At 38.9% G+C, this 16,195-nt stretch overlaps 1 protein-coding gene across 16 annotated transcripts in view; it reads left to right on the forward strand.

The window, feature by feature from the left end:
• CLASP1 (cytoplasmic linker associated protein 1) overlaps positions 1 to 10,352 on the forward strand; it is a 230,265-nt gene extending 219,913 nt beyond the window's left edge. For all 16 annotated transcript variants that reach the window (XM_048485913.1, XM_048485914.1, XM_048485919.1 and 13 more), the window contains 2 exons: positions 6,687 to 6,803; positions 7,751 to 10,352. In XM_048485913.1, coding sequence (XP_048341870.1) covers positions 6,687 to 6,803; positions 7,751 to 7,837 — 204 coding nt within the window. In that variant the 3' untranslated portion in view covers positions 7,838 to 10,352. The remainder of the gene's footprint in view (positions 1 to 6,686; positions 6,804 to 7,750) is intronic.
• The last annotated feature ends 5,843 nt before the right edge of the window (positions 10,353 to 16,195 follow it).

Consider the following 16,195-nt stretch of genomic DNA (forward strand, 5'->3'; position numbering starts at 1 on the left):
ATCCTGTAGGGCTTTCAGCCAAACTGTAAGCAATGAGGCCATGAAGCCATCCCATGGTTGCAACTCCATTTTAGAAGTATTTGTAGATCTTACTGTTGCATTTGTAGGTCTTATAATTGCACGTGTAGGTTTTTTTTAATTGCTGTGAGGCTGGGCGGTGGGGGGTGGGAGGGAAGGAATCAAGAGGTCCAGGAACTGCTGCACTCTGTGCCTGATCTGGAATGGGGCCTCATGGCAATTTTTAAAGAACTGCAAGTGCTTCTGAAATGACATCACTAGCCCAGGGAAGGGTCCATGGGCACTGTTTCTTATAGTTTGGCCCTTTGTTACACAGTTATACATAATGAATACAATGAACTTTTCTGTTTTCATTTGCTTCTATCTCCTGTTTTTCTATTTTAGTCCTTCTCATTAAAAAGCGGTTTTCTCACTTTTCTACTGGGTTGTTTTCCCAGTTCAGAAAGATTGCAGAATACAGTTAAATGTGTTGGTGCATTGAATGAGAGAGAGGGGGGGAGGGGATGGGAGGGAGGGGGGGGAGAGTGTGTGTGTGTGTGTGTGTGAGTTGGTTGATCAAAAGTATATATTATGCTGACCATTTAGGGCCTGTTTCTAAGGGTAGGTTAACTACAGTTGAGGTTATTCCTCTGAATGCCTTTTGCTGAGAGAGACAGATTTGCTTCAGTGCTGCCTTAATGTGAGAAAGTAACCATAAAACCCTATAAAAGATGTTATGTCATATGGCTGTCATTTCCAGCAAGAGATTTTGTGGTGATTTTATGTCTGCTTACAGCATGTGTTTTTCCCACCCTTAATCGTACATGATTCTGGGAAAGGCCTTACCTTACCTCTTCAGAATATTAATTATAGCAGCCCAAAAAAAGCAGAATGAAATAGAAACACAATTAATGAAAGAACATTTCCTCTAATGTCCTGAACATTTCAGTGACAACTGAACATTTCAAAGGAGTCGTCTTTCTGTGGGTTGTGTGTTTTGAGAGTGGGGTCAGACCAGGGCTTAGGAGTTTCACCCAGCCATTTAAAAAAGGTCTGTCATGTTCACATAGTTCATGGAATGAAAGCTATAAATAAAACTGGCATAAGAAAGGCTTGGGGTTTTATGTGTCAAGTAAGTTATTATCTTGTCAAAAAGAAATCAGATGTTATAATTTATAACTAATTACAGTGCCGTCCTATACTCCAAGGAATTAAAGGAGTATCTCTTCATAGGGTAGCACAGTTGGTCCTTCTTTAGCCAAATGTGACTTCTTTTCTTTTGCCCACTTATACGTTCATCCTTTTGTAGATTAAGTAATCCATTAACTCAAATTGAGAACAAAGACTGACAACTCCATCCAAAGGGGAGGCCAAATTTGCCCATGTGAGTGGTGCACAGCAAATCCACCAATGAGCAGCCACTGAGGACCTCTCCACCCCTGGGACGCAGCATTGGACATGGCGCCAGTGTCCCAGTGCCCCTGCCATCACTGGCTAAGTGGGGACATAGCTTGATGGGGGGCTTCCTCCCAGCCATTTGCTGTCTTATGCTGGCAGTTGGGGCCTCAGATTTAAGCCACCGAAAAGGTTGCATAAGTCTATTGAGGCCTATGGGGGCTTCTCGGAGGCGGGGAGGCTTTTTTGCTTTGTTAGCCTCCCCACTCCACTGGGGAGCCTCTATGGGGGCAGCAGTGCAGTGCCACATTGGTGCTGTAACCAGCTGCTTCTTAGTTTGGATGAGGCTGTGAGTAACTTCATGATTCAAAGCTATAGGTGACCTTTGAAATAGCTCCCATATGGCTACTGACCAAATGAATCCATACAGTTAGATCAGAAAGTGGAAAAACATCCTGGAAACAGAATACAGAAAGCTAATCCCAACTGGACATCTGCCCTCAAAAAGAAAATGTATAAATCGTAGATATTTATACTCCATCCCATTTGTTAATAGGAATGTAACCTGGTTTTGCTCTTAAATAGCATCTCCGTGCTGGATCTGGCCTTGTGATAGAAATTTTAGGAATACAGGCCAAAAATATTTTCTCCCAGCAGAGGTCACTCTGAACCAAATATCGGAGCACTTCAGAAAGTATTTTACTGCTGGAGGGACACTGTGGTAATTGCTATGTATCTCAAACATTTCTCCTTAAAATTGTACTCTTGTCACAGAGAGAGAATGTTTTCCTGGTTCTTTGTTACTGGAAAAATGTTATTTCTGTCAGCTATTTTCCCCAGTGATACTGTGAATAATGTGACAAGTTCTGTAAATGGCATGGGTTCCTATTGGACAGTGTCTGTGGCTGATAAGTTTTCTTCCCGTGATAGCCAAATCCATTTAAAAGTCTTGTTTTTAAAAAACATTTTACTCATATAGAAGTATTTTCTCTCTGTATGATGCAAGTGATGCACCCCTCATAGCTCAACAAAAAAATGATGAGCTATAAAAAGCCCCCAATAATGTTCCACCCACCATTTCATAAACCACTTTGATTTTTTTTAATTTGACTCTTTAAAAGCTGTGATTCAAAAGGGTCAGGTGGTTCATTTTTGGGGATGGATGTTTCCAGAACATGTCCACACAGTACCTGATCAGTGTTTTTCTTCAAGCTTCTACTGCTAAAGATCTTCAGAAATTTCAGGACATCATATCTTGTTTACCAGTTTCAAACTTACTACAAATTTATATGGTTAGGCAAATATAAATCACCTTTTTCTGAAAAAAAAATTGAAAGAAGAAATAAAAACCAACTCTGACTGGAAAGGAGAAGAAAACGAATTGATTGACCTTGGAATGTGTAGCCATGTTGCAGATGGGTCTTTTAAAAAAGGATTGCATGCAGTGAATTGGGACATTAATTCAGTTTTGCACGTGTATTATGTGCTCAAAGATTCCCAGCTTGGTAGGCATCCAATACTGCTGTAACAAGCAGCACTCAGAAATTCTCCAGAAGTTTTGGTCCACTAGGTGATTGGAGAATGTTACATGTCTTGATAGGGCTATCACTGTTTTGACAACATCAAGAAGTATGTGGAAGAAGCAGAACTTCTTAATAGTAAACCATCAAGTTGCATAAAATCTGCAATGCTTGATCCATGGATGAAACTTAAAATGTCACTTGTGAAAACGTTTGCTGGAGATTGTGAGCCGGTTCTACAATGCTTTGAAAGACAAAAAACACTGGCACCTTTTTGTTTTGCATGAAGAACTTCATGAACGAATATATTCAGAAAGCTAATGACCCATCGCATAAAATCAGAAAAGCTGCAAAAATTGTCAATTGGTTCACAGTTGTTAACATGAAGTTGTCTGAGAACTTGCTTGACAGAAGCAAGGTCAAAATTGCCTTTGTGGCAAAGGTACTCTTAAAAGAAGCTAAAGTCAGTTGGAATCAAGTGTGAGTTTTACCTAGAATGTCAAAACATGGTAATAGCAGTTGTTGAAAAGTTGATTGAGAGAAGTCCTTTGAAATGCAAGATCAGGCTTCCCCAACCTTTTTGAGCCTGCAGGCACATCTAGAATTCTGATATGGCACATTGGTCACAGCAATAAAATGGCTGCCACAAAAAGGCTACCTCAGGAGGCGGAGTTAGCCGCAAAACAATGCCACAACTTAACTTCAGTAGCACAATGTAGAGTTTTATGCTGTGCTTTGCTGTCAAGCAACAGTGTTAAAAATCTGTCCAGCCAATCAAAACTCCAATAATTTGACAGAAATCTTGCTGGGCAAAAGCCCTATCTGACCCCATTCGCTTCCTAAAAACACTTGGTGGGCACAAAAAAACAATGTTGATGGGCATCAGGGTGCCCATAGGTGCCACACTGGGAAGCTTTGTTGAAGATGGTCAGTGGCTTAGAAGCATTAGATCCTACTATCATTTTATACAAACCAAATGTTGGTATCATCAGAATAGGGACTGTACCTGAACTTCCACATGCAGTAAATCAAATCAGTGACACAACAGCTGAAGCAACAATAAACTGCTTTAACCACAATTGCCCACAATGAATTTTGTGTAAAATAAAATGATGGAATTGGAATGGACACATTTTACAGTGATAGATCACAATGAGTAGACGTGTTTTATAGCAGTAGCAAAAAGACAGAGTACCATAGCACCTTAAAGACTAATAAAGTTTCTGGCAGGGTATAAGATTTGTGAGTCACAGCAGATACCTGAAAAAGTGAACTGTGACTCATGAAAGCTCATACATACCCTACCAGAATTTTTGTTAGTCTTTAAAGTGCTACTGTACTCTTGTTCTTTTCTGCATTTTACAGTGGTAATTTGTTGGCCAGCAGGAACTTCTCAGACCTGTGGAGTGTTGTCAAGATCATGGTGATGCAAGTGGATTTTCAGTTAATAAGTCAGTGTTAATAGAAGATCTGCATGAAGAAGGTTTATCATTCTGTCCTGAGTTCTGGAGGCATTGAATCTTATTATAATTGATAGGTGTGTGTTGCAGTCGATCAGGCATGCTTACACACGATATGGAGAGTACTGAGAGGTTAAATGCCACAAACAACAAGAAGAAATACTGAAAAGGGTAGAAACTTGATGGAGAAATTCAACACCTTGAAATTCTTTTTAAAAAACTGCTAAAAGAAGCAAAAATGGAAGAAGAAACAATTGATCAGAAACTAAGAAAGCTGCAAAACAAAAGAGAAAATCGGTGAAGCAATATCTATTTGCTATTTAATCTTTTTAAAAAGAATACTTGTACTCTAATTTCTAACTTGATATTTAACTGCAAGTTCACAGCTAAGCTTTATATTCTAGTTTAAGCAATTTTTAAGAATACTCAATAAAAAGTATTTTATGCCATTTTTATTGTACTTCTAAAGTAAGAACAAAACTGTTCTGTCATTTTTAATAGTTACAGATTGCAGTTCCACCTTCCTGTAATTTTTAGTATATTTTCAAAACAGAGGCATTACTAACAATCAGTGTCGTAAAAAGTTCATACTGACGCTCTTACTTTAACAAATGTTTTGACGTTTCAATACTTGCATAGTTTTAAGCCATTTACTAAAACCTTTATTTAATATATTATCCATTTTAAAAAAAACCTTGGGACTATTTTGAATGGTGGTCAGGGAAATCAACAAAAGTTGGTCCGGGAAGTGGCAAATAAAAGTTCAGGGGCAGCTCTGAAAGACCTTCAAGCTGCAAGTGGGATACATATCTTGAATAACTGCCAAGAGGAGATACAATGGCCTTGAGTTTCAAAAGCTACAAGGATTGCAGTTTGAAAAACTGAAGTGGACAGAGCAGCTGGCCAACTGGACCTGTGTGTTTCATGCTAGTATGGAACACTGACATTTTTTTTAGAAAACCTAATAAGGAAATTGATCTGAATAAGTAGGACAAATATGCCTATTTAATCTATAAGTGGATCCTGTGACTGTGGACAGCTGGAACACTAGAAATAACATCTTCTAGACCAACCTGTTTTTCCACCTTTGATCCCTGGTGTCTTTCCGGATATTTGGGGGGGTGGGGATTGCCTTGCAAAGCTGTATAACCTGCTTCTTTACTATAAACTATCAGACCACTGCCCAGCCCTTAGTTATAATCACACAACATGATTGAAAGCTCTGCACTGCTTAGTTTCTTAGATGCTTTCATGATGTGGATTCACTATTGTGCTGTATTATCAACTAGATTGTCATTTACTGAGACATTGTTTTTGTTAACAAAACACTTGTTCTGTATCCTTGAGCTGTAGGTGCATACAGATGTACACCACATTTGCCAGTATGATTAGAGACTAGATATTAATACTCCTGGCGACTGAGAGCTATCAACCAAAAGCAAATATATGATGTGAGATGCCAAATGACCCAATATCTGTGCAGTGTCCATGGAAAGTGCAGCAACTAGTTATTATACTTTTATTGCATTTGGTACACAGCTTGTACCATGATACATTGTGAGTTTGTGGCAGCTGCTGAAGAAGAGATGGGATGCAGAGTCCCAAGTCACTGGTAGGGAGGCAACTGTCCAGGTTCATGCAGGGTGCACATCAGTACATCCTAAAATCCTCATTTTAGCCAACTTCAAGTTGTGTTCCTTTCATCAATGTCACTCTTGAACATTATGTTGGATTGGATTGAAATTCTGTTTTATTTTCAGTACTTTCATAACACTTAATTGAATGTTTGGGAATGTTCAGATTGAATTAAATATTTTTTGTTCTGTGTAACTCCTATCAGGCTGAATGTATATTTTCCCCCAGAAATGTAAGGTGGGAAGTCCCCTTTGAATAGCAAATAACTGAGTATACTGGAGCTATAGTTAACACAAACTATAACATCCATTTATTTGATTGAAAGTGGAAACTGTACATCCATAGACTTCTAGTCCATTTTGGATCTAAACTGTAGTTTTGAGTGAGATCTGTTTATTTGTTACTACTGTAGTAAGGTTTTTACACCGTTTTTTAATTCTTTCCTAGTGGATAGATCTGAAGTGGTTTATTCTCTCACAAGTCTTGCGATTATCAAACAGTGATGTAACCCAACCTGCCAGTGTTTCCTCTGATACAGTAGTTAAATTGATCCTTTGAAGATCAAGGAAAAGCCTCCTTGAGAGACTCTTGTGCTGGTCTTATTAATTCTATAGTCTCTGAATATTGGAAGAAGAGTTCTTACTAAGAAATACTGTATTCTCACAACTTTTATTTTCAGGGCTATGACAATACAGAAAGCAGCGTTCGGAAAGCCAGCGTATTTTGCCTTGTGGCAATTTATTCAGTTATTGGTGAAGAACTAAAGCCTCACCTTGCACAGCTCACTGGGAGCAAGGTATGTTTGCTACTTGGTTTTGGAATTGGAAAGGAAAAATATCCCCCCCCCCCACACACACACACACACATTCTGAGACACCATGGAGAAGCAAAGGCACCCAACTGCCATCACTAACCATAGTCCTTTGGGAACATGTAAACACATATAGTCGTGTGACACACCCAAAATGGCAAAACTCTAAGGCACTGGATACAATTGCCTTAAATGTTCAAAAATAATTCTTGGATCAGGAGATGGAATGTTATGAATACATCAAAACAGTTTTAAATTCATACCTTCTCTAGTACTAAAAATATTGAGAATTAGCTGAGCTGAATGGAAGGGATAACACCAGGGAAAAGCTTGGTTCATAGTGAGTTCTGGGGAAATCTTTGTGATGATTAGTTCATACACGCCCCATTTCAAATTTTAGTGCCATCATTATTTCATGTAAATCTAACCCCAAGGTGCGTACTTCTATGGTGACCAATATTCTTGTGAAACAGGTGTAGTGGGTATAGATGTGCTGATATGTGAGGATGTGATTGAAGTGAGAAATGTACCTTCTCCAGATTCAGCTGTATCATCCACACATTCTGTTGTGAGAGTTATCCCACCTAAACAGCAAATACCAGATATCTGTGGATCATTTTGCAAAGCTCCCAGTTTTTAATACTTTTCTTCACAGGGGCCTAACTTTTTTGTATCCAGGATTAACAATTGTAAATAGAGTTAGAACTTCTCCATGCTCATCTACTATGTGACAATTCACCTTATGAATATAAATTGCATTTTACTTCTATTCAGATAATAGAGCAGAAGTAATAAATGTGCAACAGAGGTCAGATGTCAAGTGTAGTGATTTTCTGTGATAGTCACTATGGAAATGGGAATTCTGTCAGAGCAAGGAATGGAAAATCAGCTCTCAAATGAACAATGTTGACCCAATTACTTTATTGTTTCAGATGAAGCTCCTCAACTTGTACATTAAGAGGGCCCAAACCACCAACAGCAACAGCAGCTCATCTTCAGATGTTTCCACGCACAGTTAATGGAGATCTTTGGACACACTTGTAGACATAGAAACAATCAGCTGTGCCTCTCTGAGACCCTCCCTTCCTCAGCACACTTCATCTGCTGATGGAGGCCATGCAGACATCTGTTGCAATCAGTATTTTTAGTCCTCCAAGGCTTTTTATTGTAGGATATTCTTGGAATCGAATGTAAAGGAAGCAAGGCCTGGGTTGCAGTCTTCACACAAAAACAGCAGTAGAAAGCCATACGTAAACATTGCAGTTGATCTACTAGCATTTCTAAAACGTGATCCGTTTCTGTAGTTACACAGTTCTTCAAAGCTTGAATCATTGATAATAAAATTTGGCTTTATATCTGGTTATTTTTTGCATTTGTTTTCAACCTACACTTTTAACCAGTTTCTCCAGTTCTCCCATTTCTATGATGTGCTACATTTTCAAAAAGTGGATTAAACATTGGAATGATCTGGCTGTTCTCCAGAGAAACCTGTACAGAATACAGAATCAACCAGGTTTTTATTTATTTTTTCTAATAATGCCATCATTTGATGGACCTAGGTCAGGGGTTTCAGCAAATTTGTAATGGTGCTGCCATATAAAGCAGATTTAGATCTAGTGTAACTAAGGCTATTTTAAGATCTACCTGTGTGATACCATTAACAATCTGACTTCCCCTCAGAATGAATTTTAGCATTTTCATTTCAATTGTTTTGTCATATAACAGCATGATTTGCTTTAGTATAAGTTGATAAGTTTTCCCTTTGAGGGAAAAACTAATATTATTTTGGCTACAATCAGCTGCCATACATTTTTTTAAAAATACTTTTTGTTGTATCCATTTCTAATTGCATTCTTAGCATCCTTTTGAAGTTGTTATTGCCTTATCCTGCAACTGGTAAGGATTTGTTCCTCCACATATTTAACATTTTTTAAAGATAACCATAATATATTTTACCTGTAGAGGATGACACATTTTTTCATTGCTCTATCTGGATTTTTAAAACCAGATCTTTGTTCAGGTATGGTATTTACAAAGAACTGAATTTCTTCATTTTATGAAGTTTGTTAGTATGCACTGAAAGTGAATGCACTGTAATGTTTGTAAACTGAGCATCCATATGATTACGATTAAAGTAACTGACAGCCCATCATTTAGGATGTGTATGTGAAATTTGCTACTACTGCTGTTTCAAATCTCAATACAAAACTTGTACTGTCCAAAATCTAATTGGTTTCCAGGAACTGCAATTTCAATGACCAGGCCTTACTTTCTAAAAAAAATCTGTTTTTGTCAGCTGATGCTTCTTTGTATAAGACTTGTTCTGTTAATCACCACCCACTCATCAATGACTCCCCATCCTTTGAGTACATTCACAACTATTGCCCCTCACACATACACGCACACACACACACCCCATGCAATCTGGATTATTTATAGTCTCTCTTTGTGTCTAATGAGCATAACAAATTGTTTTGTTTGTCTCTTAATATTCCCAATCTTGTTATTTTAGATGGTACTCAAAGGGCTAGCTTAGTCTGCACCTATTTACTTCTTCTTGTAAACCTGTGCAACTGGGAGTGGAGATTGGGTGTTAGGTTTCCTAGCAAAAAAACACGTCTATAGAGGCTAGTGGAATCAAATCTGCATGTTGTTGGCACTTCGCTATCAGAACGGGGAGGGCTCCATTTTTCCCAGCACTGTCAAAATGTCTACAGCTGCCTTTTTCCTTGCTGCCTCTTAATGCAGGGCTTTAATTTTTTTAGAGTTTTTGAAAGAGAGGTTTCTTTTCCTTGTGTTTTTCTTGTGTTATGCCCCTTCCTCCCCCGTCTTCCCCCCAGGCCTTTTATATCTGAGAATCTGCACAGAACAACCCTGCCTGCTGTTGGGTTGCCTTAGATGGTGACATCCGTGCTATCATTGGGACAACAAGGTTCCCAAAGGGGTGAACAAACCAATCAATGCAGCCCTTTTTAGGTCTCTCTAGCGCTGAATTAACTGAGGCATGTGGCTTTCTTTAAAAAGGTACACTATGTGTGCTTGCCTGGATTAATATACAACATGACTTTTCTATTGCTTCCTACTAGCTTCTCAATAACCTGTATAAGTAATGTAACTTGCAACATTGTCATATAAATCTTCTTTCTACCACCTGCCCAGCCCCTTTATTTATCAAGCGTAATATTGCGTAATAAAGGACACCAGAGAAATGTTTGTAGATTGCAGCAGGACTTTGCTGACAATAATAATGTTTTAAATGGGAAGGACAGGCTGCAAAACCACTCAAAACAGTCAGCCAAAAAAATTTGTTGGCATAGTGTTCACACGCATGTATTTAATTTCTGGTTGGGTTGGATTTTTTTTTTTGGCGCTTTTGTCATGTTACATCCATATCTGTATTTATATCTTATTTGTTTCAATTTTGAGTGTATCATGGCAAATGTACAGATGTTTTTATGTTAACATTTACATGATAGAATTTGCTAAAAAAAAAAACCTTTTGAGTTTGCCCTAGAATAAATGAAAGAAATTTAAGTCCTTGTGGAAGCTTCTTTGCACATCTATCTGCTTTATCATAAAGGAAGTTTTTTTAAAGGTCACTTGAGGGTGAAAAGACTTGTCTGCAGTGAGACAAATTTTCTTTAAAACCAGGTTATGTTGAGTTTACAGTGTGACTTGCACAGATGTCATAACGTACAGGGTTAAATTTATTATTTTAGCCCTGAGTAGATGTTCAGAATACATGCTAAGAAGAGGAGTGGTGATGACTCTGCCTCTAAGGCCAGCTTTCTTAGAATTCATAAGAGGGCATGTGCATAGCTACTACCGTGTTCCCCCAAAAATAAGACCTACCCCGAAAATAAGTCCTATCATGGTTTTTCAGGCTTTTTGGAGGAGGCTTAAAATATAAGCCCTACATCAAAAATAATCCGTACCAGTAGTTACAGATCAGGATGGTGTGTTCCAACAGGGTGCTCCCTGACAATGAGGATGCAGCTTGCATCACACATGACAGGGAAGCAACGGGGCTGCCAAGAGCCCGCCTTAATAAATTGTGAAGGTACCATATTTTCCCTAAAATAAACCCTACCCTGAAAATAAGCCCTAATGCATCTTTTGGTTCAAAATTTAATATAAGACCGTCTTATTTTCGGGGAAACACGGTATGTAGCTGTGACCTCCCACAGGTGGCAAATAAGTATGCTGAATGGGCTGGACTTGCAATCGTGGTTATGATATCTTCCTAGATATCTTGCACTGTATCAGTAAAGGATTGATACTATTTATGACACAAAGGCATTACTTCAAGACAGGGTCACTGCTCTTAAAGATTTTGTAATAGAAAGACCTTGTCAGTGCACTGAAATCCACGGGTCTTAACCATGTGTTTGAAATGAAGCTCAATTGTTTTGTATTTGATTACGTGGATGCTGACATTAAATGTTCAGCCAATAATTCAAAACTCATGGCTTATTGCTTTCAATATCAGTAATATGCTGTAAATGCTTTTCCTTATTCTTATGCTACTAATGCTTTCTTTAGATGATTTCGGCTAATGTCAAGAATTAGGGTTTTGACATTGAAAGCAAAGTTGAAGTTTAAAGCAAAGATTCGCAGGCTGTGACAAATTCCAGAAGAATATTCATAACAGTATCTTGCAGTGTGAACCAAGATTTCTGTGGCACCTTACAGCCTAACCAAGTGGCACAAGTCCAATTCATCTGGTAAATGATGGAGCATGGAAAGAGAGTAGGTGTGAATACATGAGAGGATAAAAGAGAAACCAGTTATAGTCAAAGACCAAGAAAGGAGCAATAGGTATGAAACAATTCTGCTTTGTGTACCAGCTGGAACTGCGACACATCTTGTATTTAATTCAGCCCCCACCCCCCCAAGATAAAACAAAGAAATTATCTGTATTAAAAAACCTTCTGCCACAATAAATGTTTTTAGTCTGTAGCATGCTACAGAATATCTTGGTTTTAGTTTATTTTTCAGATGCAGTTGTAATAGGATTTGTGCCCTCAGTTGCACAACATTTTTTAAAAGTGACTCTTGGGTTTAGGGTTTTCTGCCAGTTAAACCAGTTTGTCCTCTTTTACAGACCTCATCCTCTACGCTCAAATTTCTTGTATCCATCTTGCTAGTTAACTAACTAGAAGAACAGGTTGGAAGAATGCTAGAATCATCATTCAGGTGATATTTATGGTTAATTACAAATAATATTCTTGTAAAGAGGGTCTGTGTGAGCAATGAGGGGGTTCAGTTTTAAAGGCAGTTACTATATTTGTGAGTGACTCTACCAAGCCTGAACAGCTATGAGTTACATTTAGAGATTAGAAATCAATACTTTCTCACAGTTATCACCTATGTCACTAACATGACATTCTTTCCATCCGAGATGGTTCTTATGACTAATTGCCATGAGGGTGAAAAGAGACAGCAGGAAGACTTTTTGTTTTTGTTATCATAGATTTTCACAATACTATTCCTTTGAGCACCATCTCCACAATTTTATTTATTTAAAATGTTTTTAGCCTATCTTTCCAGCCAGTTTGGGTTCTCAAGGCAGTGAACAGTTAAACCTTATAAACAACACCTAACATATACACATAAAAACTAAAAACATAAACAGGAAGAAGGGTCAATAAGGAAATGCCAAACAAAACAAAAAGGTCTTCACCAGCTGGTGGACAGAGCGGGATAGAGAATCTCTTTGGGGAGAGAATTCCACAGTTTGTAAGATGTTGTTTATTAAGAAAAGACTGAAGTTGGTGAAAGGCGCTCCTGGCCACTGTTGCCATCTGTTCATCCAACAGAAGAACCAGGTACAACAGCACTCCTAAGCTGTGAACTTGCTCCTTTATGGGGAGTGCATACCCAGCTAGAATAGGGCACACTTAAATACCCAGGTCAGTCCTTTCACTCACTGATAGCACACTCTGTCCTTTAGGCTTAATCTTCAAGCGATTAGCCTTCATACCAAAACAGCCACTGATTCAAGGTTTCCACGGCCTCCTTGAGAGTCACTGGAAGTGTGAGATAGAACTGAGTATCATCTACATATTACTGACTCATAATGACTGGAGAACGGGCACAATTGCTTTTTTCTTTTATATATGTTCTCAAATCATTTTTCATTAACCACAACAGAGGAATAAGCCATTTCAGTTACCTTAACCCATCATTCGTCATCATAGCTTCAGTGCAGTCCCTCATACACAGGCCAGCCACAGAGAACTGACTAAAAGGCTTCTAGTGCCTCTGAGCACTTGGTCCACGCCCCCTCCCCTCTGTCTGGAGCTGAGAAATGGTTAGTTTCCCACCCAAACAGTCACATGGTTGAGGCGGGCAAATGCTCCTCCATCAGTTCTCTCTTCATTGCTGCAGAGAGAGGACTGGCTTCAGGTGAGTATTTCATTTACCTGAGAGTTTTCCTTTTCATCTTAGTTGAAATGGCATTATTCAAAAAATGTTCAAATTGTGGAATTAAGATGGCTCAGAATGATGCGCATAATTAATGCCTTTTGTGCCTCAGAGAAACTCATGTCTCTTAGACGTGCCCTTCTTGCATTCCTCCAGGCTTAAGGCTGTGTTGTAGGAAATATTCCTCACTTTGGTGGATACTCCCACAGAGAAATCGTTAGAGGGCTGTGCTTTCAGTCTCCTCAGTCTCAATAGCTCCATCTGATCCAACTTCTGATGGCTTCGATGGCCAAATGGTCAACTTCTGAGTCCCCTGTTAAAAAAGCTAAAAGGAAGGTAAACAATACCTCTCAATCTAAGTCAAGGTCTCCTTGATGCTGAGGCTCATCACTGACACATTGCCAGTCTGATTCCCCAATTCGTCAGCCAGCTGTTTTAACATCTATCACTACTGTCTCCTCAATGCCAAGACTGTCCTGTTTGGGGTCAACCATCCCCTTGATGTTGACCATTGATGTCCCTGCCTAGATGAGCCCTCGCCACAATTAAGGTCAGAGTCTGGAGACCTGTCAGCATCAAAGCTCTTGCTTCCCTCTATATTGGACATCATTGTCTCCGGTGATTGAATCTATTGTCAGAAAGAGTCCAGTGCTCCCCTGTCATCCAAGTATATCCTCTCCCAGAACATGCTGATCACTTCCCCAGAAGATACTGTGGGAGACCCTGTACCAGTCTTACCTACACGAGACCTAAAGCTCTACTTAGAGCAACTTATGAGAATGATAAAAGCTCTGGAAATTAACTTCTCAGTCATTTTTCTGGTAGGCCCTATTGTTGCCAACAATCTTATATTCTCCAGGGGTTCGGGTCTTAATATGTTCCCCAGCAGCAAGGGAGACGTTTTCAGCATAGGCGGAAGGGTAGAGAAGGGGGCCAATCTCCCAGGGATTCACCTTCCAGGGAAAAAAATGGCATGACTAGGTGGCATTGAGTATTATTTCCTTAATAGGCTGTCACTATTGCTGACCAGTGGTCTCAATTCACTCAGGACCACTGGGTTCTTTCTATGATAAAGTTTGGTTTCCATTTATGCTTTAAAACTATCCCTATTTGTGTTTCTTCACCACCTCTTTTTCATTGTTCCTCACCTCTATTCACAGCCAATGTTTTGATGCTGCTGCAAAAAACAGTCATTTCTCATAGTTCACTTTTAGTGGGGGAGAAGTGTTTTTTTCCTCCAGATAATTTCTCATTAATAAAAAGAGTGGTGGCAAGAGGACAATACTGGACGTCAGTCTCCTCTGCAAATATTTAAAGATTCTTAAAATGCTATCTCTTTCAGACATCATTCCCTTGGTATCCAGTGATGTTATGTCTTGCAGTCCTAGATTTAAAGGACTCCTATTTTCATATTTCTGTCCATTAATCTTATAGGAAGTTTTTAAAGTTTGAATATGGAGATAACTAGTATGAATATAATGTGTTACCCTTTGGGTTAGCTACAGTTCCTTGTATTTTTACCAAAGTAGTTCCGGTGGCTTCAGTCAGTTCATGCTGGCATTAACTCAAGTCATCATCTTTATGTTACACCCTTTTCTTCAAGGATACAGAACAATTATTGCTCATACTTCTGTAGTTTGGATAAGGTTGTAGGATTGAATACACTTTTAGAATAGGTGGGAGTAGAATGTTATACAGTAATTCCTCTAAAATAGTGTATGCCCATTTTTATATAATTCCTCAATGTGTTTCTCTGCCAGGTCTGCCCTCAACAAATGTGTAGAGGCAGAGTGCTGAAAAAGTCTTGTTGTGATCTGCTTATACTGGGTTAAATTGGTTTTTAGCCCTGAAGCATTACAGAAAGCTCTGAAGTTTCCGTCATTGCAAATTGTATGTTTAGCAAAGTTGATAGAAATGCAAATTTTAAATGCACGTGCTCAAGCTGGCCTTAACAATCAATCCCCTTTATGTTCCATTCAGAAAATGGCTAAGTACAGAGAAAATACTGTTACCCAAAACATATGCAGGGATACAGCTATTTACTTGTACTGCTGTGACATTATTTTGTAAGCTTACAGTGTTTTGAATAAAGTGCATGAAGTCCACCAGTAACATTTTTCTCCTCCCAGTTAAGCATGCAGACATATTGAAAAAGACACATGCTCCCTGAAAAACAAACCTCTTGTTACACTGTGATATGTGATAATTCGTAACTAGTTTCTGCAAGCAGCAGTACTACCTACTGTTTAGCTAACGCTGTTTATACATGAAGCTGTCTTATCATGAGTCAGACCACTGTGGTCAGCACTGTCTTCTCTGACTGGTTGTGGCTGCTCAGAGTCTCAGATAAAGGTCTTTCCCATCATCTGCTAGCTACATGATCCTTTTAACTTGAGATGATGGCAATTAAGACTGGGCTGTGTTGCATGTAAAGTAGATATACCAGTGAGCCATGGCTTCTCCCCAATTTACACTATGCTTCGTTTGATATAGCAAAAGGTCATTAATCGACTGTTACCATTGAGGGTTTGCTAAAGAAATATCCAATCTTTCCATCAGGAATTTATTTATTTTATTCCTTACATTTATCTCCCGCCAAATTTCCAGGGTCTCAGGGAGGCTTAAAATAAAAATACAGAATAAATACAAGAAGTATAAAACGTTAAATGCAAGAGGCAGGCATCCCAGCAATGAAAATACAGCAGCAATTAATGCTAGACTGGCATCCCAGCAACGGCATTATGCAAAAAGTATATAAAGCTATTTGCTGTTCTTACTTTATTTATCCCCAGCACAACATTGTAAGGAGAGCTGGACAAAGCAATTCTTGGTTACATGAAACTGCCTTACACTCAATCAGACCATTGGTCCATCATGGCCAGCCCTGTCTACTCAGACTGCCAGCAGCTCTCCAGGGTCTCAGACGGAGGTATTTCACCTACTGCCTGGTC

The sequence above is a fragment of the Sphaerodactylus townsendi genome, linkage group LG02 (assembly GCF_021028975.2).
Source record: "Sphaerodactylus townsendi isolate TG3544 linkage group LG02, MPM_Stown_v2.3, whole genome shotgun sequence".
NCBI classification, from domain to species: domain Eukaryota; kingdom Metazoa; phylum Chordata; class Lepidosauria; order Squamata; family Sphaerodactylidae; genus Sphaerodactylus; species Sphaerodactylus townsendi.